Source organism: Mesoplodon bidens (genome assembly GCF_964165515.1).
Source record: "Mesoplodon bidens genome assembly, chromosome: 7".
Classification (NCBI taxonomy): Eukaryota; Metazoa; Chordata; class Mammalia; order Artiodactyla; family Ziphiidae; genus Mesoplodon; species Mesoplodon bidens.
In genome coordinates, this window is record NC_138164.1 from 111,564,159 (window position 1) to 111,586,561 (window position 22,403).

The following is a 22,403-nucleotide window of genomic DNA, read 5'->3' on the forward strand; positions in this document are numbered from 1 at the left end:
TTCTCAGCCACAGTCAGCGCCAGCACCTGTGATCACACAGCAGATGGGCCCAGGTGTACGATGGGCCGGCTAGGGCAGGGAGAAACACAGGTGCATAGGCTGGTTGGAGCCTAGCTGTCAGGACACACAGCATAGCTGTTGGGGAGGGAAAGGGGTCTGCTTGGCCCCCTGAACCAACCAGTGAGAAAAGATGGGCTGGGGAAACCTGGGATGGAGCTAGAAAACGGGTGAGGACTGTTCCCATCCCTCCTCTCTACTCTGTATATTTCTCCACCCTTGGCTCTTAAGTTATTTCAAATGGTTTGGGAGTTCACTATCATTGTCTTTTTTTTTTTTTTTTTTTTTTTTTGCGGTACGCGGGCCTCTCACTGTTGTGGCCTCTCCCGTTGTGCAGCACAGCCTCTGGATGCACAGGCTCAGCGGCCATGGCTCACGGGCCCAGCCACTCCGCGGCACGTGGGATCTTCCTGGACTGGGGCACGAACCCGTGTCCCCTGCATCGGCAGATGGACTCTCAACCACTGCGCCACCAGGGGGGCCCTGTCATTGTCTTTTAGTATGCACCATTTGAAATCCTTTTTGGAGGAGGCAGAATTTAAATAAGAGGAGTGGACACGCAGGCCTGGCTCAGGAGACTTCTGTGATGGGGAAACTGGAGTCTCCAGGTAGAATGGTCTCCTCCTCGGGGTTCAGAGTAGTTGAGAAAGCAAGAGTCAACTCCCCACCTGGAATCGCTCCAGGCAGCATGCCCCTGGGGGCCATGACAGACAGGCTGTCTCCCCACTGCCCAGGTGAACCAGCTGAGTCCACAACACTCCACACTTGCTCCGGGTCACATAGCTGGTGGCTGCATACCTGGCCTGGGAACGCAGCCTCACGTGCTGCCCGCCAGCTCTCTTGCCTCCCTCCGGCCGGTAAGCAGAGAAGCTAGAAAGCCAAGTGCAGCCCCAGCAGCTGTAAAACAAAATAGTTAAGGAAAGAGCTGGACTCTGGAACTGGTTTAACCCTGACTCTGGCCCTCAGTGGGTGAGTTAGGTCTCCTCTGTGCCTCAGTGGCCCCGCCTTTAAAATGGGGATCAGAGCCCTGATCTCCTGGGGGTGGGGGTGAGGGCTGAATGAGTTTCATGCGTGAAGCACAAGGACAGCGTGTGACACAGGACAAGCACAGTGTGGGCTCTGAGGGCTGTTGGGGACATGAGGCCTGGCCCCGAGGCAATAGTGCTGCTGAGGAGAGGGCCCTGGGCTTGCTCGGGCCTAGTGCTCCCCTGGGTTCCGGGGTGACCTGGAGCAAGGTGCTAGTGATGACTGTCCCACGGCACCAGCTTATTGGGTTTCCACTCGGCCACGGCACACCATGAGCTGTGCAGGGTCACCGAGAGCCTGGTCTGGGCAGGTCCCGCCGACCTGGCCATGTTGTGTAGCTCAGGTGCGGTTTACATGTTGCATTCGGCTTTCGTGCCCAAACCAGGCTCCACGCATCCGCCACTTCACAGGGCTGAAAAAGAGGGTTAGAGGAAGGGGCCCCATCTCCATGTGCTACCAGAGACCCTCAAAGGCTGGGGTTCCTCCCGCCCAGGTTGGGGCAGGTTTGGGCCTAAGAGCGAAGCCCAGGAGAGCAGCACAGACACAGCAGATGGCCAGGGCCTGCTGTTACATTCAACGTTTACAAGGACACACCCTGTCACATGCATCTCGAAAAGGTTCCCTGGCCACCATGGGGGGGGCAGGACGCAGCCCACACAAACGGGGAGACAGGGTCTGAGCGGATAGGGTCGTTGCTTTAATTCAGCTCGGGACCCACCCCGGGGCCGCCCACCCCACCCCAAGGCAGAATCACTGCCGGCTCGTGATCATTACAAAAATAAATATGAAAAAAGCAGCAACTCTTGAGTGATCGTGGAATTAATCGGACAACGATTAAATGTGTTTAAGCAAATGGCATGTCTCCTAAATTGCACCAAAAGAATCTGGAAGCACTTGGTTTGGCCTCAGAGGCAACATGGAAGGAGGGGAAGGGCCCAGTCCCAGGCCCGCCGAGCGCCCTCCCCTCACATCTCCGAGTCGGCGTACATGCCGTTGATGAGATAATCCACCTGCGTGTAGTCCTTCTTCTTGTAGCTCTCGTAGGCCTGCAGGGCAAACAGAACCAGGATTGTGATGAAGAGGGTGACCCCCAGCAAGAGCACTGCCAGGAGAAAACTTTTGTTCACTGGGGACTGGGCCAGGGGCTCGCTGGAGACCACCAGGTACCGGCCTTGGGTGCTGAGCTGGCACGAGTCTGTGGGTGGCTCCTTGGAGTCCCCTGAGCTCCCAGGGGTCGGCCCCATGGAAGCAGTACCAGGAGCGGATCCAGGCTCGTCCCGCTCCGGCGTCTGAGGGGTGCCTGGCCCTGCGGCCCCCGGAGTGGATGTGACGGGGTTGGGCTGTGTCGGTGGGGCCGGGCTGGTGTGAGGGGCAGGTGCTGGCGCTGTGCTGGCAGCCGGCTGGGGGGCCTTGGTCGTGGTCCCCACTGTCATGGATGTGGAAGCCGAAGAGGGGGAGCCGGGTTCCGGGGTTGTGTTGAGGAGGGTGGGCGCAGGCCTACTTGCTGCGTCAGCCGCAGTCCGGGGCGTCGGCGCCTGGACAGTGGGGCCCTGTATGGACGCGTTAAGTGTGTGGGGACTCAGGGGCACCGTGGGGCTGGCTGTGGCGTGGCCTTGGATGTACCCGGGATTACCGTGCGAGCCCAAGGGGCCGCTTACACTTGCCAGGGCCGCAGCAGCTGTGGGAGCACCTGTGGCCGGCGTGGGTATCGTGTGCGTCGCTGGCCCAGACAATGTGCTCCTGCCAGGCGCCCGCGTGTGGGGTGAGGACGGGGTCCGCCAGGCAGATGCCGGGACAGGCGGTGTGGGCACCCCGGAGGTGGCTCCGTCAGGGGTCCCTTCTGCCGTCACTGACGCGCCTGCCTCTGTCCTGTGCGTTGTCCCTGCTGTGACCGCAGGAGAGGTGGGGTCGCCTCCCCATGTCCCTCTGGTCAACGTGATGGGAGAAGGTGTCACCGAGGTTATTCTTGCAGACGTTTCATTCAAGACTCTTGTAATGGTTTCCACGGATGAGTTTTGTTCTAAATTCTCCAGCGTCTTGTTGAGGACTGAGTACCATTAGGGTCAGAAAAGGGAGGAAAAGATTCGATCACCTTCAACCCTGTGCAGGTGGATCATTCAGAGACTCTTAATTTCCGGCCCGTGGGGCTGGCCGGGGAGGCTGTGCGGTGCCTTGCTTCTTAGCCCGGCAGACACGTTTCCCTCTCATCTCCTCCCTGCACACATCTGGCCCACAGCCCATCACAGAGGCGCTCAGCACTTTGATTTAAAATCTCCTCTGTGCTCTCTGAACCCCAAGCCCATGGAAGGCTTCAGAGCTGCATTTTTTTTTCTTTATTTTTTTTTTTTTTGCGGTACGCGGGCCTCTCACTGTTGTGGCCTCTCCCACTGCGGAGCACAGGCTCCGGACGCGCAGTCTCAGTGGCCATGGCTCACGGGCCCAGCCACTCTGCGGCATGTGGGATCTTCCCAGACCGGGGCACGAACCCGTGTCCCCTGCATCGGCAGGCGGACTCTCAACCACCGCGCCACCAGGGAAGCCCCAGAGCTGCATTTTTGGATCCAATTCTCAAAATATCATAATCTCTCGCATTACAGGTGTGATTCGCCATTAAAAAAAACCTATCCAACACACACCCAGGTTTACACAGCAGATAAACCGTTGCCCAGATATTCACACCATGCAAGACTTCTTGGCTTTATGATAGGATTCAAGGCAGGATTCCTGGAGATGAATACTGCCTGGCACAAAGGAGATGCACAAGTAAACATGTGATGTATAGATCGACAAACTCCCCCGTAAAGACTGGGTTTATGGAAGGAATGAAATTTTGCAAGGCCAAGTACGTAGCCCTCTCAAGGCTCAGAGGCCAGGTCCCATGTTGGCCCAACAGGCCTTCGCAGCCCAGCACCTGGGCGCTCCGGGGCCCCTGCAGGCCCGTCCAGCAGTCACATGGCTTTCTCACTTACGTGGATGCTGGGTTGTCCGGTAGCTTTCAGATAAGGACCAGGAGGAAACCCAAATGAGCACGAGGGCTGTCCACATCTTGCAGGTGAGCTGGGAGCAAGGCTGGGCAGTGCCCGAGGCTCCCAGCCTGCCGTTCCTCAGGCTGCTAACAGTCCCCTGCTGCTTGGCTGAGGAATCTAAGGTCAAGAAGGAAGGCGTTTGGTCAGTAACGCACGGGGCACAGGCCTGGCAATGCACCGGCTGTGGAGGGCTCCGAGAGGTCCCCGGGTGCAAACCCAGCCAAATGTTTCCCCTGGGGCCGGGCATTCGGGAAGAGCATAACATGTCTCCCCTGTGTGTTCAGGGATCTGCCCAGTGCCTGCTCTGACAGGTTTATAGCACTTCTTTTTTTTTTTTTTTTTTTTTTTTTTTTTGCGGTATGCGGGCCTGTCACTGTTGTGGCCTCTCCCGTTGCGGAGCACAGGCTCCGGACGCGCAGGCCCAGTGGCCATGGCTCACAGGCCCAGCCGCTCCATGGCAATGTGGGATCTTCCCGGACCGGGGCACGAACCCGTGTCCCCTGCATCGGCAGGCGGACTCTCAACCACTGCGTCACCAGGGAAGCCCTATAGCACTTCTTAACCCAATCTCACTACGTGTCTTACTAACCCAGCTCAGAGCTTAGAGTATGAAAGAGCAGCAGAGAGAGGGGCCAAGACTTCCATCATCAAGATCATCCACGTCTTCCTCCTCAACTTCTCTTGTGGCCTGCAGGACCCAAAGCAGGCCCAAAGCACTTCTCTGCACCCATGACAGCTGACCACATGGAGAGATTCCACTTAGCCAGCCAGTCATCACCCATTACCCATCAACCCATCACCCACCCATCCATCCATGCACCCATCCAATACCCATCACCTATCCATCCATCCATCCATCTACCACCCGTTACCCATCCACCGCCCATCACCCACCCACCCATCCATTCATCCATCCACCACCCATCACCCACCCACCCATCACCCACCCATCCATCCACCACCCATCTCCCATCCACCGCTCATCACCCATCCACCCATCACCCATCCACCGCTCATCACCCATCCACCGCCCATCACCCATCCACCCATCACCCATCCACCGCCCATCACCCATCCATCCATCACCCATCCACCACCCAACACCCATCCACCGCTCATCACCCATCCACCCATCACCCATCCACCGTCCATCACCCATCCCCCCATCCCCCATCCACCGCCCATCACCCATCCATCCATCACCCATCCACTGCCCATCACCCATCCCTTCGTCCAATACTCCCCGAGTGCCTGCTCACGTGCCAGGCAGTGCACTCAGGACAGAAAGATGAAAGCCACACAGCCCCCTCCTCCAGGGAGCCTGCCTCCAATGGGAGACACAGAAAAGAGGTCAGTGCAGGCTGGTGCCAGCATAGAGGGACTAAGTGTCGGGAAACAGGGAGGAGATGGCACCTGGGAGGCTGCGAAGGGTAAGGTGGAGGCTGGTCCTCTGTGTAGAGGCCCCAGAGGTGGGTGGGAGAGGACAGGGTGCTGCAGGGCCCACGAGGCACGGAATTCAGCTGGTGGGGGGTGGAGGCGGGGGCCAGGGAAGGTAACCCAGCTAGTAACACCTGGGCCATGTTCTGAAAGACGGTCGGGATCCACCTGGTGGGAAAGGGGTTGGGGGGGCAAGTGGCAGGAGCAGCAGGTGATGACAGCAGGGCCAGAGGCCTGGGGACAGTGCAGTGAGACCTGGGCTTAAACGAGAGACAGACAGGCCTCCACGGGGCAGTTTGGATTTTGGTGTCGGGGGAGGCGAGCCCGTGCAGGCCCGAGGCAGGGGTGTGACAAGCGAGGTGTCCCGGCAAGGGGCAGCTGGGGTGGTGATGCAGGGGGCAAGGCCTGAGGAGGCCGAGAGACTCAGTAAGGGGGTTCCACAGCAGGGGACGGAGGGTGGGCTAAGTGGACCTGGTCGCAGAAGTCCTGGTCTCCGAGGGTTACGGTGCAACTGCAGAAACTTACAGAGACGCCACCGCAGCTGAGCCTCACCAGGATGAGGACTGCGCGGCTTCCCGAGCACACGGCGGGGTCTCCCCACTCACCCCATGTCTCTCCCACATGCTGGCAGGCTCAGGTCCCTCACCACAGGGGAACCAAGGGGGCAGGTGGCCTCGTGCCCCATCACCTCACGCCCTGCCAGTCCTGGGTGCGCCCTGATCCTGTTCTCAGCCCTGCCCAACTGCCGGAGTCCCACGTGGCCGCCTGCGAGGCCCAAGTCCCCTTGGACAGCAACCCAGTCACGTGCAATGAGGGCTGGTCCCGAGACTCAAACTCGACGTGGGCACAGGGCAAGCAGAGCACAGTCTGCTGGGAGTCTGAGGGCTGGCGACTCCTGGGGGTGCCTCCACAAACAGTTCTGCCTGAAGGTGCCCTGGGCCCTCGGCCTTTCCCCTGGCCCTCGTGGCCAAGCTCCTGAGTTCCACAGAACGGCTTGGAAGAGAGCCTTCAGGTCACTCTGGACGAAACGTCCTGACGGACTCCTTGCCTTGGCACGGATGCTAAGTGCTGCTCTCCACGGCCCCGCGGCCAGGCTGCCCTCCCGCCGAGCAGGGCAGGCTCACTGGCTTCCCAGCAGCCCCAAGGGTCACCTTCAAGCGTCCCCATCCTGGGCCTGCTCCATCTGCCATGCCACAGCTGCCAGAAAGATCTTTGTAACCCACAAAGCTGACGCTGCCTCCGATGCTTAAACCCCCTGCTCTCCCAGGATAACTCCTAAGCTCCTTAACATGGCGAGGCCGCCTTCAAAGTCTGACCCGCGGCCTCTCCCCTGTGAGCCCACCCTCGCCAGACACATGAAATACCTGCAGTTCCTGGCCCAGCCCAGCCCCCTCAAGGAGCACTTCCAGCCCTGCTGGCAGCCACGCGAAAGCAGTCCCCGTGCGGCATAAAGGGGCACCTAGAGGTGGCTTTCTTTCTCCTGTGAGCAGCGGGGGCTCTTGCAAAGCGGCCCCATGACTGGAAAAACCCCTTCGAGCACAAACTCTGCTGGAAGGCTGGGCACTCCCCTCCCCCATGCTTCTAATCCCTTCGTGAGAGTCGCTAACTTTAGTTTAGCTTCATGGCGCACTCTCCCGCCAAAACTGTCCAAAACTGTCCGTAAGTGCTCCTGGTGTCTTACAGGTTTAAAAAGGTTCCCCAGCCCTACAAACCACAGATTTCTCAAGAGCAAAAGGCATCCTTTGTTCTGACTGAAACAAGAGGGGGTGGGGTGGGGAGAGAAGAAACGGACCAATGTCATGTGGGGGAAGGACAGAGCTCCCGCTCCCCCCCATTAGCTGAAGTAAATGCAGCTGGGCTCTGCGTAAATAAGTGCATTTAAACGACTCTCTCTGGCCAGTCACGTCCACTGAATGCATTAAAAATGCCACCACTGAGCCCAACATGCTCCCCACGTCTGAGCCTTGGACCTGACAGGGGCTTCCTGAGTGCACCCCAGGCCTTCCACTGCCACTGCACTACAGATCTCCAGAGCAGAGTCAGGAAACTTTTTTCTACAGAGAGCTAGACAGCAGATATTTTAGATTTTTGTGGGCCATACGGTCTGTCTTAGCTACTCAAGTCTGCAAAAGTAGTCATGGACCATAGGTATGTGATGGGTGTGGCTGGGTCCCGATAAAACTTTATTTACAAAAACAGGCAGCGGGCAGACATGGCCCACAGGCCGCAGTTTGCCACCCCCGCCTCTGGCACTTCAGAGCTGATGCTCCAGCTAAGGCAGGAGGAACTGATTCAAGGGCCCGAATGGGTTTCCGCCTTCCCGTCCAGTTCTTCATCCTGGAACAGACATGGGCCGTCCCATTTTTGGTCCAGGGACAGACTCTAGTCGGTCTCCTCCCGGGGCCCCTTCTGCTATGAGGCACCCCCTCCACACCCCCCATCAGTGAGATGCAGCACCCCTGCCCGTGCAGCGAGGGGCTCCCATGGTATCGTGGTCTCATGACACGAGGCCCTGAGAGAACCTCACAGAAACAGAGGACGGCCCAGAGGACCACACGGTTCCCATACCTGCCTGGGGACCCCCCACCAGGGCCACCCAAGAAGGCAGAAGCTCTGACAGTGAAATGCCACAGACCGGGCCTCCTGCTCACTGGACGGCTCGGCCCTCTGAGGTTTGCTGTCTTTCCTTTGCCCACCCTGTCCCTGCAAAGCCCCCTCAGGGCCCTTTCCGGGCTCACTGTCCTGTCACTGAGCAGGTGGCCCTGCCCGCAGGGCTTTGGACACTCACGAGAGGCAGCTGCTCGGGGCGTGTGCCCAGGCTGGGCCATCTTCCTCGGGGGGCTGAGGGCTTGACACTGTGCACTTGTCGGGCAAGGTTTGGCTGTGCAGGAGGCGAGGACGGCTTTGAAGGGCACTCCCAGGCCATGGCACGCTTTGTGGCACACGTGGGGTCCAGGAAGATGCTCCACTCTGGTAGAAGATGCATCTACGGTTTGAAAAAGAATAAACGCTCCTTAGGAAAAGCACGGGGGAAAAATCCAGTGAGGAGGGAGGCATTTTTCTAGTGTAAACTCAGGAGGAGATAAAAGAAACTCAGCACCTCCTAGAGTTGCAGATATGCGTAGGTGGTGATGCCCGAGAACCACTACGGGCCTGCTCTCTCTCACACATACCCATGTGCACACACAGCAACACACACACATATGTGCATAGGTACACACGCATATGCATGCAGTCACAGGCGCACAGCTACACATGCACTGGTATCCATGGGCACATGGCAACACCTGCGTGCACACTGCCATGTGTGTACACGTGCAATCATACACATGCATGTGTGCAATCGCACACGGTTACATACATGAGGTGAGCGTGCACATGGAGCATCCCTCTAAAGCTATCTCAGGAAACTCCACTGGTCCCTCAGGAGACCTCTGCTGGATGCCATCACTGTCTCTTCCCTCAGCCAGTGGGGCTGGTGATCACTCCCCCAGAGACAGGAAATTGGCCGCTGTGCGGAGTCAAGAACAGGCCCTCGTGCCGTGACTTCATCCCTCTGGTATGGTCCTGACTCCACTTTCCAACAGCGTATTCTAAATGTCAAGATTCCCACGTGGGGGCCTGCGCTAATCTAAGTTGACTCACAATGGACAAAGCATTAACAAGACTTAGAATCGTAGTCTCCCCTGAAAAGGCTTTAGTGAGCCTTAAATGAGGGTCTGGCCAGTTATCCTCATTATCTGGTGCAGAGTGACTGGGCAGATCAAGGTCTCAGAAAGAAGAGACCCCTGTGCAGGAAGGGAATAAGCAAGAAGGACTACGTGGTGAGCAGGAGAGCAGGGCAGGTGGAAAGACAGGAGGTTAGGCTGGTGTCAGGAGTTCCCGTTTTCAGGGGTCAGCCCCTCACAAGTTCTGCAGGGAAGGGGCAGCACCCCACTAGCCAGGCAACCCTCTATTAGGAAGGCACCCTCAGAATGTGGCTCTGGGTGCCAACTTCATGATCCTTCTCTGGTCCTTGACTTCGTGCCACCTCTCAACGTCTCCCATTTCCAATTTCTTCTGTTCCCAACCTTGGCTTGACTTTTAACTTTTATGAAACCGTTTGTTATATACAGGGTGCTGTGTGCAAGTGACCTGAAATCAGACTCCAAATTGCTTAATTCCTTTTTCCTGGGCTCAACACAAGTGTTACCCGCCACATTCCATCACACTAGTAACTTATTTATCAGCGGCAATGTGGTCCCAGTCCCTACTCCAAGCTGGAGAAACTATACATACCAAGGAATAGGGATTGCGGAAACAAACACAGGGCAAACCGCAGACACCTGCCCTGACTCGTCACCTGGCTGAACTTTGGTATCGGAACACAGGCTTGTGGTTTTGTGTATATAGACATTGTCCTGTGGTCCAAAGGAAGTGTCTCTGTGGAAGATGGGAACCCGGAGCACTGGAGAGCGTCTTAATTACATTGCTTCCTTCCAGGTTTTTGGAATTTTGGGTATCAGGCTAAATGCTGATCAAGAGTCTAGTTTTTGCTGGCAGTCTGGGTAGATTTGACATTCCTTTGTCCATTAGGCAAGTCTGGAGTATAAGCAGAACATCTGTATTGAAATTTTAGAGATGCTTCCTCCAGGGAGAAAAAAACAACAACATTATTAAAGGCAGATTTCTAAGTAGATATTTATGTCTTATGGCAAACCATGTGCATGTGGATTCCTCACACTAGCCTAACAGCTAATTGCACACACTAACTAGCCACCCAGACTCACCTGGAGGAGGCGGGCAGGTCAATGTAAATGCACAAGCCCCTCCCAGGTAGAGCGGGCTTGGGGGAGGCCTGGGTCGCCTAAAGGGCCAACTCTTTCTTTGAGGGTAACTTCCTGGGGCCCAGCCTTGGCCAGACAGGACCCTTTAGCTCCCCACCCATCCGGAAGTGTCCCAACTTCCCTCTCCTCCGCTCCCAAACTGGAGCGACCCGGGTCTCTTCTCTGGTTTGGGATCTCCTTAAGCCCTCCTCCTGTCTCCCGCCTCTTGGGCTCCCATCCGTGCTCCTTCCGAGTCTGGGCCCCCAACTGACTCCCTCCGTTCTTTCCTCTCCTCCTATTCCTCACCTCCAGTCGTCACCAGCTTGCATTCTGTGTCCCCATTCATCTTTTCTCTTGTCCCCCTCTTCTGCCTCTCGTGGCCCCATGCCCCCTCCTCTGCCTCTCGTGCCCCCATGCACCCCTCCTCCTGTCCCCACCTCCCTCTCTCAGCCCCAAGCCGGCTCAGACAGCCTTGACAACAGCTCCGCGGACAGCAGCGAGGGCCCCTTACCCGGGCGTGGCAGGCCTGCGGCGGCCCGGAAGCCCTGGGACGGCGGGGAAGCGCCCGCGGTCCGGCGTGCGGACGTGGCCGGCACCGGAGCAGCGCGACCCCAAGCCAATACTGCTCAGGGCAGCCGCCCCAGCTCTGGCCCCGCCCGGACCGCCCCGGAGGTGACGTCACGGGAGGGCGGGCCCTGGAGGGCGGGGCAGCGTCTGCCGGAGCCGGGAGACGCCCAGCGGCTCCAGGAGCTGCCGGAGGCGACCCTGTACCCAGGGCCCCGCCCACCGCGGAGCGGCTCCAGCTACGTCTGGAGAGCGGCCGGAAGCGGCTATTTCGGGCAGGTCTCTGCCGGAAGTGGTGGTTCCTGGTCCTCGTCTCAGTCTGTGGGCACTGCCCTGTAGCGACCGAGGTACCGGGGCTGGGTGATCTCAGACCTACCCCGACGGCGTGACCGTGCCACATGCTCTCCCTCATCCCTCCGACTTTATCCAGCCGGGGGGCGGGGGGGCCTGCGCTGGGAGTAAGTCATAGTCGGGATGGCCGCCAGCGTGTTTTGCGTGCTTACTCGTGCCAAGACCTGGGCTTAGTTGGGTGATTTAACTCTGCAATAGCACTGTGACGCGCTTCGCACCCGTTTTACAGATGCTGAAACTGAGGCTCACAGAATGTTTCTTAATTCTGAGATGTGACTAATAGTGGGGCAAAACGGAGTATAGAGGAAAGCGAATGGGACTTGACCTTCATTAGGTATAGGCTTTGGGGGACTTCCCTGGTGGTCCAGTGGTTAAGAATCTACCTTCCAATGCAGGGGAACTCGGGTTCGTCCGTGGTGGAGGAACTAAGATCCACATGCCGCAGGGCAACTAAGCCGGCAGGCTCTAGAGTCGGAGCACCACAACTAGAGAGAAGCCGGAGCGCTGCAACGAAGGATTCCTCATGCCACAAGAATATCCCGGATACCGCAACCTGACGCAGCCAAATAAATAAATAAATATAAAAAAAAAGAAAGAGTGTATTAAAAAGCAACAACAACAAAAAAGAAATAGGCTTTGAGGGGAGGGAGGGGGATGGACTGGGAGTTTGGGGTTGGTAGATGCAAACTATTACATTTAGAATGGATAAACAACAAGGTCCTACTGTACAGCTTAGGGAACTATATCCAATCTCCTGGGATAAACCATAATGGAAAAGAATATTTTAAAAATATATATATGTATAACTGAGTCACTTCCCTGTACAGCAGAGATTGCCACATTGTAAATCAACTGTACTTCAATTTAAAATATCAATAAAAAAAGAAAAAAAAGAAATAGGCTTTGTAAGTTACTAGTTTTGTGACTGTATCCCAGTCTGTGTAAGACCTTCTCAAGTTCCCCCAAATCCTAACCAAAACCTGTCTGTGAAAGGTGACCTCAATGGGAATAAACCAAAAGGCTTTATTTTCAGACAGTTTTATAACATGTCTTGGGTTATCAATGGAAAAAAAAAAAGTTGCCTGGCCTATTGTAAACAAAGGATGTTGTAGTCATCAAGCCATCACATTACAGCACTCCAGTGGTGAGCCCTGAGGGAACTCAGGGTAGAAACTGGGTCCACCCCCCAACCCCGAACCCCCTCCCACCCCTCCACCCCCTGCAATATAGCAGTCTGCCGCTGCAACCACCCCTGACAGTGCGCCCTGATACTGGCCCCAGATAGCTAAGGGGCATATCAAAGGAGTGATTTCAGTAAGCCTAGACTCTTGCATCTTCCCATATATAGAAAAGCGCTAAATTCCTTAACTTGAGATATCTGGTTTTCTTTAATTAACAGTAATCTTTTGATGTTCTGACTCCTTGGTCTTTGTTGCTAAAACTCCTAATGTATCCTGGCTCTTCCCTTACCTCTTCCGAGCAGCCTCTCAGAGTTATCTGAGATGCTGTGTCCCGGGCTTAAGTCCTCAGTCTTATCTGCCAAATAAAACATAATTCTCAACTTTTAGGTTGTGTTTTTTTTTATGTCAACAGGGTCCTGGGCTAAGAAACTAAACCAGACACAGAAAACTGCGGGTGTGCTAAGACAGGGTCAGCTAGCCAGCTCTGAGCCCTGGGAGCACCTGAAACTCCATTTAAAACTGTTACCACCCAGTACCTCATGGTTTCAGGTTGTGTAGGTGAACTTACCCTGCAAAGACATAGGTTTGCTGAGACACAGGCCAGGTAGGAGGGTTTGTGAAGACAAGATCTTTTTTATTTTTTTTTAATATTTATTTATTTGGCTGCCCCGCGTCTTAGGCATGCAGGATCTTTAGTTGCGTCATTTGGACTCCCAGTTGCGGCATGCAGGATCCAGTTCCCTGACCAGGGATTGAACCCTGGCCCCCCACATTGGGAGTGTGGAGTCTTAACCACTGGACCACCAGGGAAGTCCCAAGACAAGATCCTTTGCTTTAAGTTTCCCAAGTAGCTCAGGTCTAACATGAAAAATGCAGCATCTCTGTTCAATTCACAAGTGAAAATACACCTAAACAGCCAGTTGCAGTTCTGTGCTTGCCTTCCTCAAAGTCAGCCTCTGTGATCCTGTGTTTTTATTTCCTCTTTGGTAAAACTCGGAAAAATTTTTCCCACTAGGGCTGAAATTACAAAGATAAGACGCAGCACAGCTTCTCAAGGAGCTCATAGTCTAGAGCAGGAGTGTGCTGACCCTCTGTCTGCTTTTGTAGTAAAGCTTTACTGGAATACAGTTACGCCTCTGTTATGTATTATCTGACTGCTTTTGCACTGCAAGGGCAGAGTTGAGTCGTTGCAGCAGAGACTGTATGGCCCACAAAAACCTGAAATATTTACTGCCTTGTCCTCTAGAGAAAATGCTTGCAAGCCCCCAGTCTAGGGGGTTGCTAGGAAATGGATTTCAGAGAACAATGGAAATATCTGGCTGAGATGGTCCAGAATACAGGGAAACTCATTCTCTCATAGGAGAATCTGGCATCTTTCAGTGGACTGGGGTCACCTGGCACCTAGCGTCCACTGAGCACAGCTCTGGGAACCACATAGCTGCGTGTGTAGAGCATTATATGGACGAAAGCAGGCCTGCTGGGCTTCTTCTGATGGCAGCGGATGAATTAAAGACAGAGAAGGATACACTTAAATCCTCAAGCTGTGTCTCAGAGCACAGATGCTCTCGGGTGCTTTCTATGCAGCTAAATAACAAATCAGCTTGGTCCTCTTAGTTGTTGATTTATAACCTCATTTGAATGTAAGGCCATGCTAGATCCCCCATGTAAAAGGACTCTGGAGTAACACTGCCACGCTTCAAACCCTGGCTCCTTCACTTTTAGCTGAGTGACGGTGGGCAAGAGGCTTAGCCATTCTGTGTCTCAGTTTATCCTACAGTCAATTCTCATGACTCGTGGTTGTTATGTTTAATAAAGTTGCCGTGAACGCTGACTTAGTGAATAGTGAACCATTGCTCCTAGGGAGGAAAAGACCAATACTTGCCCTCACGCTCTACCCTTTACGGTCATTATTTATTTATTTATTTATTTATGGCTGCGTTGGATCTTCATTGCTGCAGGTGGGCTTTATCTAGTTGCGGAGAATGGGGGCTACTCTTCGTTGCGGTGCACAAGCTTCTCATTAGGGTGGCTTCTCTTGTTGCGGAGCACGGGCTCCAGGCACGCGGGCTTCAGTAGTTGTGGCATGTGGGCTCAGTAGTTGTGGCTCACGGGCTCTAGAGCACAGGCTCAGTAGTTGTGGCACACGGGCTTAGTTGCTCCGCGGCATGTGGGATCTTCCCAGACCAGGGGTCAAACCCGTGTCACCTGTGTTGGCAGGCGAATTCTTAACCACTGCACCACCAGGCAAGCCCCAGTCATTATTTATTCATCGACAGTTCATTTTTACATCCTGAACACAAAACTAAGGACATTGAAATTATGAGAATTTTTAGAATAAAAATGGATAATTGACGAGGACAGGAATATATTTATATACACATTGGATTGATCCTCCTGACCTGTCACTTATAATGTGCAGAAATATGAATTTGCCTTTCAGATATTTACTACGGATAGCTGGGAAAAAAAAATCTTAGAGATTATGAAGCCAGGCTACTATGGATTTACACTGATGGTTTTTTTTTTCTTTCAGTTTTTTAAAAAGCACATTTTAAATTTCAACACGTTTAGTTAATTTAGTAGAATTATTCAAAGGTATTTTGTGTAGTTTAAAAATCTTTTTATTGAGGATTATTATATGCATAGAAAAGTGTACATAGAGGTTTATAGCTTGATGAACTTTCACCAACTGAACCCCCTGTGTAATCAGTCAGATAAGAAAGGGCAGTACTAGGACTGCCTTGTCCTCCTTCCCGGCCCAAAACAAAAATACCAAGTATCTACAAAGATTCAGAGCAGTCTGAATTCTTACACATTGCTGATGGGAATGCAAAATGGCAGAGCCGTTTTGGAGAACAGTTTGACAGTCTCTTATAAAGTTAAATATACACTTGCTATATGACACAGCAATCCCACTCCTAGGTATTCACCCAAGGGAAATGAAAACGTGTTCATACAAAGACCTGTATGAAAACGTCTGTAGCAACTTTATTCATAATTGCCAAAGGCTGGAAACACCCAAATGATTCAGTGGGTGAATGGATATATAAATTGTGTTATATCTATACTCAGCTATAAAAAAGCACGAATTATTGATACATTCACCAACACCGATGAATCACAAAAGCATTATGCTAAGAGAAAAAAGCCACACAGAAAAGACATATGCTACTATGGCCGGCCCAGCATGTCCCAGTGCCCTCAGTCTCCAGCTGACTCTGTGGGTTGGTCTTAAAGCAAATCCTGTTTGGTGGGCTGCCAGGCAATTTTTTAGCTAACTGTAATGTTAAGAAGGGAGTATTAATCTATTCTGAATCTTATCTAGTTGAATGCATGTTAAAAAACAAACAAACACAAAAACAAAGCTTGCTCAATCTACATGCAGTGACTGATGCAGAACCATCATATGCAAAATCCAAAGGAATGGAAAAGTATTTTACAGCTTGTATCACTAATGCACTGTTGTAATGTATGCAAAGTCTTAAAGTTATAAGTGTTAAAGTGAATTTCTTCACAGAGCATCTGAAAAAAAAAAAGAGAGACATATGATTTCATTTATAGGATACTCATGAAAAGACAAAAGTATTGAGACAGAAATCCATGGTCACCAGGGAATGGGATGAGGAAAGAGGGATTGGCTCAGTGTTGCCAGATAAAATACAGGTTGCTCAGCTAAACTTGCTAAATCTGGCCGCCCCAACAAAAGGGCATTAGGGAAATTTTTGATGGAAATATTCTATTATATATCTTGCTTATGGTGATGGTTACACAACTGTATACATTTGTCATAACTCATGAAAGTGTGAATTTTACTGAATGTAAATTCTGCCTAAATGAGCTTAACTAAAAAACAAAACACTCTGCTGTAAAGAAAGGCAAAAGTGAAAATAGGATTGTGATGGTAGTTACATGAGTGTGTGTGTGTGTGTTTGTGTGTAAGTGGAAACAAACACTTAAAATGAATGCATTTTGTTGTATGTAAATTATACCCCAATAAAATTTATTTTTTACAAAGTTTTACTGGAGGTAAAGAGACTCACTTACTAATTATACAAAATCAAAGACTGGAGGTAAAGAGACTCACTTACTAATTATACAAAATCAAAGACACCAGGAAGATGTATAATTCTAACTATTCTAAATTGGAATGCACCCAATAACAAGACCTCAAAATTCGTAAAGCAAAATTGGCAGAGAAGAAATGGAAAAATCCCCAACATAGGGAGAGATTTTAATATGCTTCTTTTAGTAATGTATAGAACAAGCAGACGCCCCTCCAAAAAAAAACAAAACAAAAAACAAAAACAAAACAGTAAGATTATTAAAGACTTGAATGACATTACTAACAAATCCTGGCCTCATGAACATACATAGATTGCTCCATCTAATAACTGGATAATTGATAGCTTTATTGGATGTCCTGGGGAAAAGGATTAAGAATATGCTTATCAAATCTGCAGATAAAACTGGAGTTTCAACCTTCAGCCCTTGGCTTGGCCACAGAACCTTGTCCAGGATTCTGTGGAGGGTGGCAGCACAGAGAAATATCTGATGGCAAACCCTGGGGTCCCCAGGCAGCGAATACAGCTCTGAGTAAATGTGAGGGGCTGTCACATGGCATGTCTTTCAGCAGCAGCTGCAGAGCTCTTCATGGACAAGGGCAGCAGTGCAGCTGGAACTGCACAGGAACACAGGGAACATGGCTCAGAGTCCAAGAAATGGAAAATCGAGGGTGGAGGTACTTTGAGGATGAGCAGGGACCCTTGTCAGAAATGGTTGTTTAAAAAAAAATTGGTTTTAAATGTTTATCTCCTACTTATACAAACAACATATCTTTTATATCCTGACTACCAAAATTTTGAAGAGGTTATCATGAAAAATATCTTGATCAGGGGGAACACCCTGGCGGTCCAGTGGTTAGGGCGCCACGCTCTCACTGCTGAGGGGTGGGGTTCAATCCCTGTTCAGGGAACTAAGATCCTGCAAATCTTGATCAGGAACTCTGTGTGTGGTCATTGCAAGCATGTATTCACTACATATGACATGGGTGGGGAAGAAGTGACGGGAATCTCTATTACAAATTTAGTAAAAAAGGGCTAACGTAGTTGGATAAAAACTCACAGTAAACTAGGAATAGAAGGATATTTGCTCAATATGATAAAGAATAATTATCTCAATTATCCTACATTAGACTTAATGATTTTTTGAAAATTAGAGGTGTTCCTAGAGAGATCAGGAACGAGATCCTAATGAACATTGTTCTAGTCAAAGGAATGAGAGAAGAACAATAGAGTAAATTTTTTACTTTATTTTTTAAATATTTATTTATTTATTTATTTATTTATTTATTTAGGCTGTGCCAGGTCTTAGCTGCGGCATGCATGTGGGATCTAGTTCCCTGACCAGGGCTCGAACCCGGGCCCCCCGAAATGGGAGTGCGGAGTCTTACCCACTGGACCACCATGGAAGCCCCTAGAGTATATTTTTTAAAGACAAGTTTTCATTATTTATATAATATAAGGTCAATTACCTAGAATGTCTCAGAGACTCACCTTAAAATCAACTAAAATGTATAATTTAATAAACTGTCCCAATGCAAAATAAGTATATGTCTGTAGATTTCTTGTATGCCAATAAAAAAAAGCAGCTTAAAGAATGTCAGTTACTCTGATGACAAAAATATAAAATAGCTAGGGATACATTAGTGAGAAACATTAAGGACTGTCAAGTTTTGGAATGTTCTTTGTATGGAAGACTTCAAAATATACTTGAAAAAATGGAGAGGTATATTCATGTTCCTGGCTGGGAAAGTAAAATCTTGTAAAGATGTAATTTCCTCAAATTAATTTATGGGTTGAATACAATGCTAATCAAAAACTCATTTTGTATTTTTTGGAACTTGAGAAAATAATGCTAACATTCGTCTGTAACTCTAAACGGTAAAAATAGCAAAGAAACTATCATGCCTTTCTGTATTTTGCAAAATTTCCATAAAATGTGTATTATTTTTAGAGTAAAAAAAGTTTTCCATTATAAAAATTTTTTTAGGAAAAATGTTCTTCAGCAACAACAAAAGACAACTTAATCCCAGTACACATTTTAAAATAGTATAACATGTAATCACTGAGACACAAACCTTTCCCTAGATCTATCCATTCCTTATTAGATTATTGTTAGAAGTTCAAGTTAAAGACCTGACAAAAGGCCCCACGGATACACCAGAAATACAGCTACACGTGGAACAACTCCTACAGAACACCTACTGAACGCTGGCAGAAGACCCCAGACCTCCCAAAAGGCAAGAAACTCCCCACATACCTGGGTAGGGCAAAGCGGAGAGATCCCCACACAGAGAGGATCGGTGCCGAGCGGCACTCACCAGCCCGAGAGGCTTGTCTGCTCGCCCGCCGGGACGGGCGGGGCTGGAAGCTGAGGCTCGGGCTTGGGTCAGAGCGCAGAGAGAGGACTGGGGCTGGCGGCGAGAACTCAGCGTGAAGGGGGCTAATGTGCCACAGCTAGCCGGGAGGGAGTCCGGGAAAACTCTGGAGCTGCCGAAGAGGCAAGAGACTTTTTCTTCCCTCTTGGTTTCCTGGTGCGTGAGGAGAGGGGATTAAGAGCGCTGCTTAAAGGGGCTCCACAGACGGGCGCGAGTCACGACTGAAAGCGCGGAGCCCAGTGACGGGCGTGGGACGCTGGGGCTGCTGCTGCTGCCGCCAAGAAGCCTGTGTGCGAGCGCAGGTCACTGTCCACACCGCCCTTCCGGGAGCCTGTGCAGCCCGCCACTGCCGGGGTCCCGGGATCCAGGGGCGGCTTCCCTGGGAGAACGCACGGCGCGCCTCGGGCTGGTGCAACGTCACGCCGACCTCTGCCGCTGCAGGCTCGCCCCGCACTCCGTGCCCCTCCCTCCCGCCCGGCTGAGTGAGCAAGAGTCCCCGAAGCGGCTGCTCCTTTAACCCTGTCCTGTCTGAGTGAAGAACAGACGCCCTCCGGCGACCTACACGCAGAGGCGGGGCCAAATCCAAAGCTGAGACCCAGGAGCTGTGAGAACAAAGGAGAGAAAGGGAAACCTCTCCCAGCAGCCTCAGAAGCAGCGGATTAAAGCTCCACAATCAACTTGATGTACCCTGCATCTGTGGAATACATGAATAGACAACACATCATCCCAAATTGAGGAGCCAGGAGTCAGTGCTGTGCCTCTGAGGTGGGAGAGCCAACTTCAGGACACTGGTCCACAAGAGACCTCCCAGCTCCACATAATATCAAACGGCGAAAATCTTCCAGAGATCTCCATCTCAACACCAGCACCCAGCTTCACTCAACGACCAGCAAGCTACAGTGCTGGACACCCTATGCCAAACAACTAGCAAGACAGGAACACAACGCCACCCATTAGCAGAGAGGTGGCCTAAAATCATAAAAAGTCCGCAGACACCCCAAAACACACCACCAGACGTGGACCTGCCCACCAGAAAGACAAGATCCAGCCTCATCCACCAGAACACAGGCACTAGTCCCCTCCACCAGGAAGCCTACACAACCCACTAAACCAACCTTAGCCACTGGGGACAGACACCAAAAACAACGGGAACTACGAACCGGCAGCCTGCAAAAAGGAGACCCCAAACACAGTAACATAAGCAAAATGAGAAGACAGAAAAACACACAGCAGGAGAAGGAGCAAGATAAAAACCCACCAGATCTAACAAATGAAGAGGTAATAGGCAGTCTACCTGAAAAAGAATTCAGAATAATGATGGTAAAGATGATCCAAGATTCTATTTCCCAGATCCAAAATCTTGGAAATAGAATAGACAAAATGCAAGAAACAGTTAACAAGGGCCTAGAAGAACTAAAGATGAATCAAGCATCGATTAAAAACACAATACATGAAATAAAAAATACTCTAGATGGGATCAATAGCAGAATAACTGAGGCAGAAGAACGGATAAGTGAGGTGGAAGATAAAATAGTGGAAATAACTGCTGCAGAGCAAAATAAAGAAAAAAGAATGAAAAGAACAGAGGACAGTCTCAGAGACCTCTGGGACAACATTAAACGCACCAACATTGGAATTATAGGGGTTCCAGAAGAAGAAGAGAAAAAGAAAGGGACTGAGAAAATATTAGAAGAGATTATAGTTGAAAACTTCCCTAATATGGGAAAGGAAATAGTTAATCAAGTCCAGGAGGCACAGAGAGTCCCATACAGAATAAATCCAAGGAGAAATACACCAAGACACATATTAATCAAACTGTCAAAAATTAAACACAAAGAAATCATATTAAAAGCAGCAAGGCAAAAACAACAAATAACACACAAGGGAATCCCCATCAGGATAACAGCTGATCTCTCAGCAGAAACTCTACAAGCCAGAAGGGAGTGGCAGGACATAATTAAAGTGATGAAGGAGAAAAACCTGCAACCAAGATTACTCTACCCAGCAAGGATCTCATTCAGATTTGATGGAGAAATTAAAACGTTTACAGACAAGCAAAAGCTGAGAGAGTTCAGCACCACCAAACCAGCTTTACAACAAATGCTAAAGGAACTTCTCTAGGCAAGAAACACAACAGAAGTAAAAGACCTACAATAATGAACCCAAAACAATTAAGAAAATGGGAATAGGAACATACATATCGATAATTACCTTAAATGTAAATGGACTAAATGCTCCCACCAAAAGATACAGATTGGCTGAATGGATACAAAAACAAGACCCATATATATGCTGTCTACAAGAGACCCACTTCAGACCTAGAGACACATACAGGCTGAAAGTAAGGGGATGGAAAAAGATATTCCATGCAAATGGAAATCAAAAGAAAGCTGGAGTAGCAATTCTCATATCAGACAAAATAGACTTTAAAATAAAGACTACTAGAAGAGACAAAGAAGGACACTACCTAATGATCAAGGGATCAATCCAAGAAGAAGATATAACAATTGTAAATATTTATGCACCAAACATAGGAGCACCTCAATACATAAGGCAAATACTAACAACCATAAAAGGAGAAATCGACAGTAACACAATCATAGTAGGGGACTTTAACACCCCACTTTCACCAATGGACAGATCATCCAAAATGAAAATAAATAAGGAAACACAAGCTTTAAATGATACATTAAACAAGATGGACTTAATTGATATTTAGAGGACATTCCATCCAAAAACAACAGAATACACATTTTTCTCAAGTGCTCATGGAACATTCTCCAGGATAGATCATATCTTGGGTCACAAATCAAGCCTTGGTAAATTTAAGAAAATTGAAATTGTATCAAGTATCTTTTCCGACCACAATGCTATGAGACTAGATATCAATTACAGGAAAAGAGCTGTAAAAAATACAAACACATGGAGGCTAAACAATACACTACTTAATAACGAAGTGATCACTGAAGAAATCAAAGAGGAAATTAAAAAATACCTAGAAACAAATGACAATGGAGGCACGACGACCCAAAACCTATGGGATGCAGCAAAAGCAGTTCTAAGAGGGAAGTTTATAGCAATACAATCCCACCTTAAGAAACAGGAAACATCTCGAATAAACAACCTAACCTTGCACCTAAAGCAATTAGAGAAAGAAGAACAAAAACATCCCAAAGTTAGCAGAAGGAAAGAAATCATAAAAATCAGATCAGAAATAAATGAAAAAGAAATGAAGGAAACGATAGCAAAGATCAATAAAACTAAAAGCTGGTTCTTTGAGAAGATAAACAAAATTGATAAACCATTAGCCAGACTCATCAAGAAAAAAAGGGAGAAGACTCAAATCAATAAAAGTAGAAATGAAAAAGGAGGAGTTACAACTGACACTGCAGAAATACAAAAGATCATGAAAGATTACTACAAGCAACTCTATGCCAATAAAATGGACAACCTGGAAGAAATGGACAAATTCTTAGAAATGCACAACCTGCCAAGACTGAACCAGGAAGAAATAGAAAAT

General features: G+C 50.0%; 1 protein-coding gene across 1 annotated transcript; it reads right to left on the bottom strand.

Annotated features, from left to right (window-relative positions):
- Positions 1 to 1,866: 1,866 nt before the first annotated feature.
- LOC308619656 (uncharacterized protein C11orf24 homolog) lies at positions 1,867 to 11,022 on the bottom strand. Its single transcript, XM_081238692.1, has 4 exons — positions 10,863 to 11,022; positions 8,335 to 8,532; positions 4,053 to 4,226; positions 1,867 to 3,130 (listed from the first exon to the last, which is right to left on the bottom strand). The coding sequence occupies exons 2-4, from the start codon at positions 8,372 to 8,374 to the stop codon at positions 2,049 to 2,051; spliced, it is 1,296 nt and encodes a 431-aa protein (XP_081094818.1). The 5' UTR covers positions 8,375 to 8,532; positions 10,863 to 11,022; the 3' UTR covers positions 1,867 to 2,048.
- Between the last annotated feature and the right edge of the window lie 11,381 nt (positions 11,023 to 22,403).

What these genes read in the sequence shown, in the direction of transcription:
- LOC308619656 (XM_081238692.1), bottom strand. Translation starts at nt 8,374, where the DNA reads ATGGCCCAGCCTGGGCACACGCCCCGAGCAGCTGCCTCTC. An exon ending in GCCCCGAGCAGCTGCCTCTC is followed by an intron (nt 4,227 to 8,334) that starts GTGAGTGTCCAA and finishes TCTTGACCTTAG; the next exon opens with ATTCCTCAGCCAAGCAGCAG. An exon ending in CCGGACAACCCAGCATCCAC is followed by an intron (nt 3,131 to 4,052) that starts GTAAGTGAGAAA and finishes AATGGTACTCAG; the next exon opens with TCCTCAACAAGACGCTGGAG.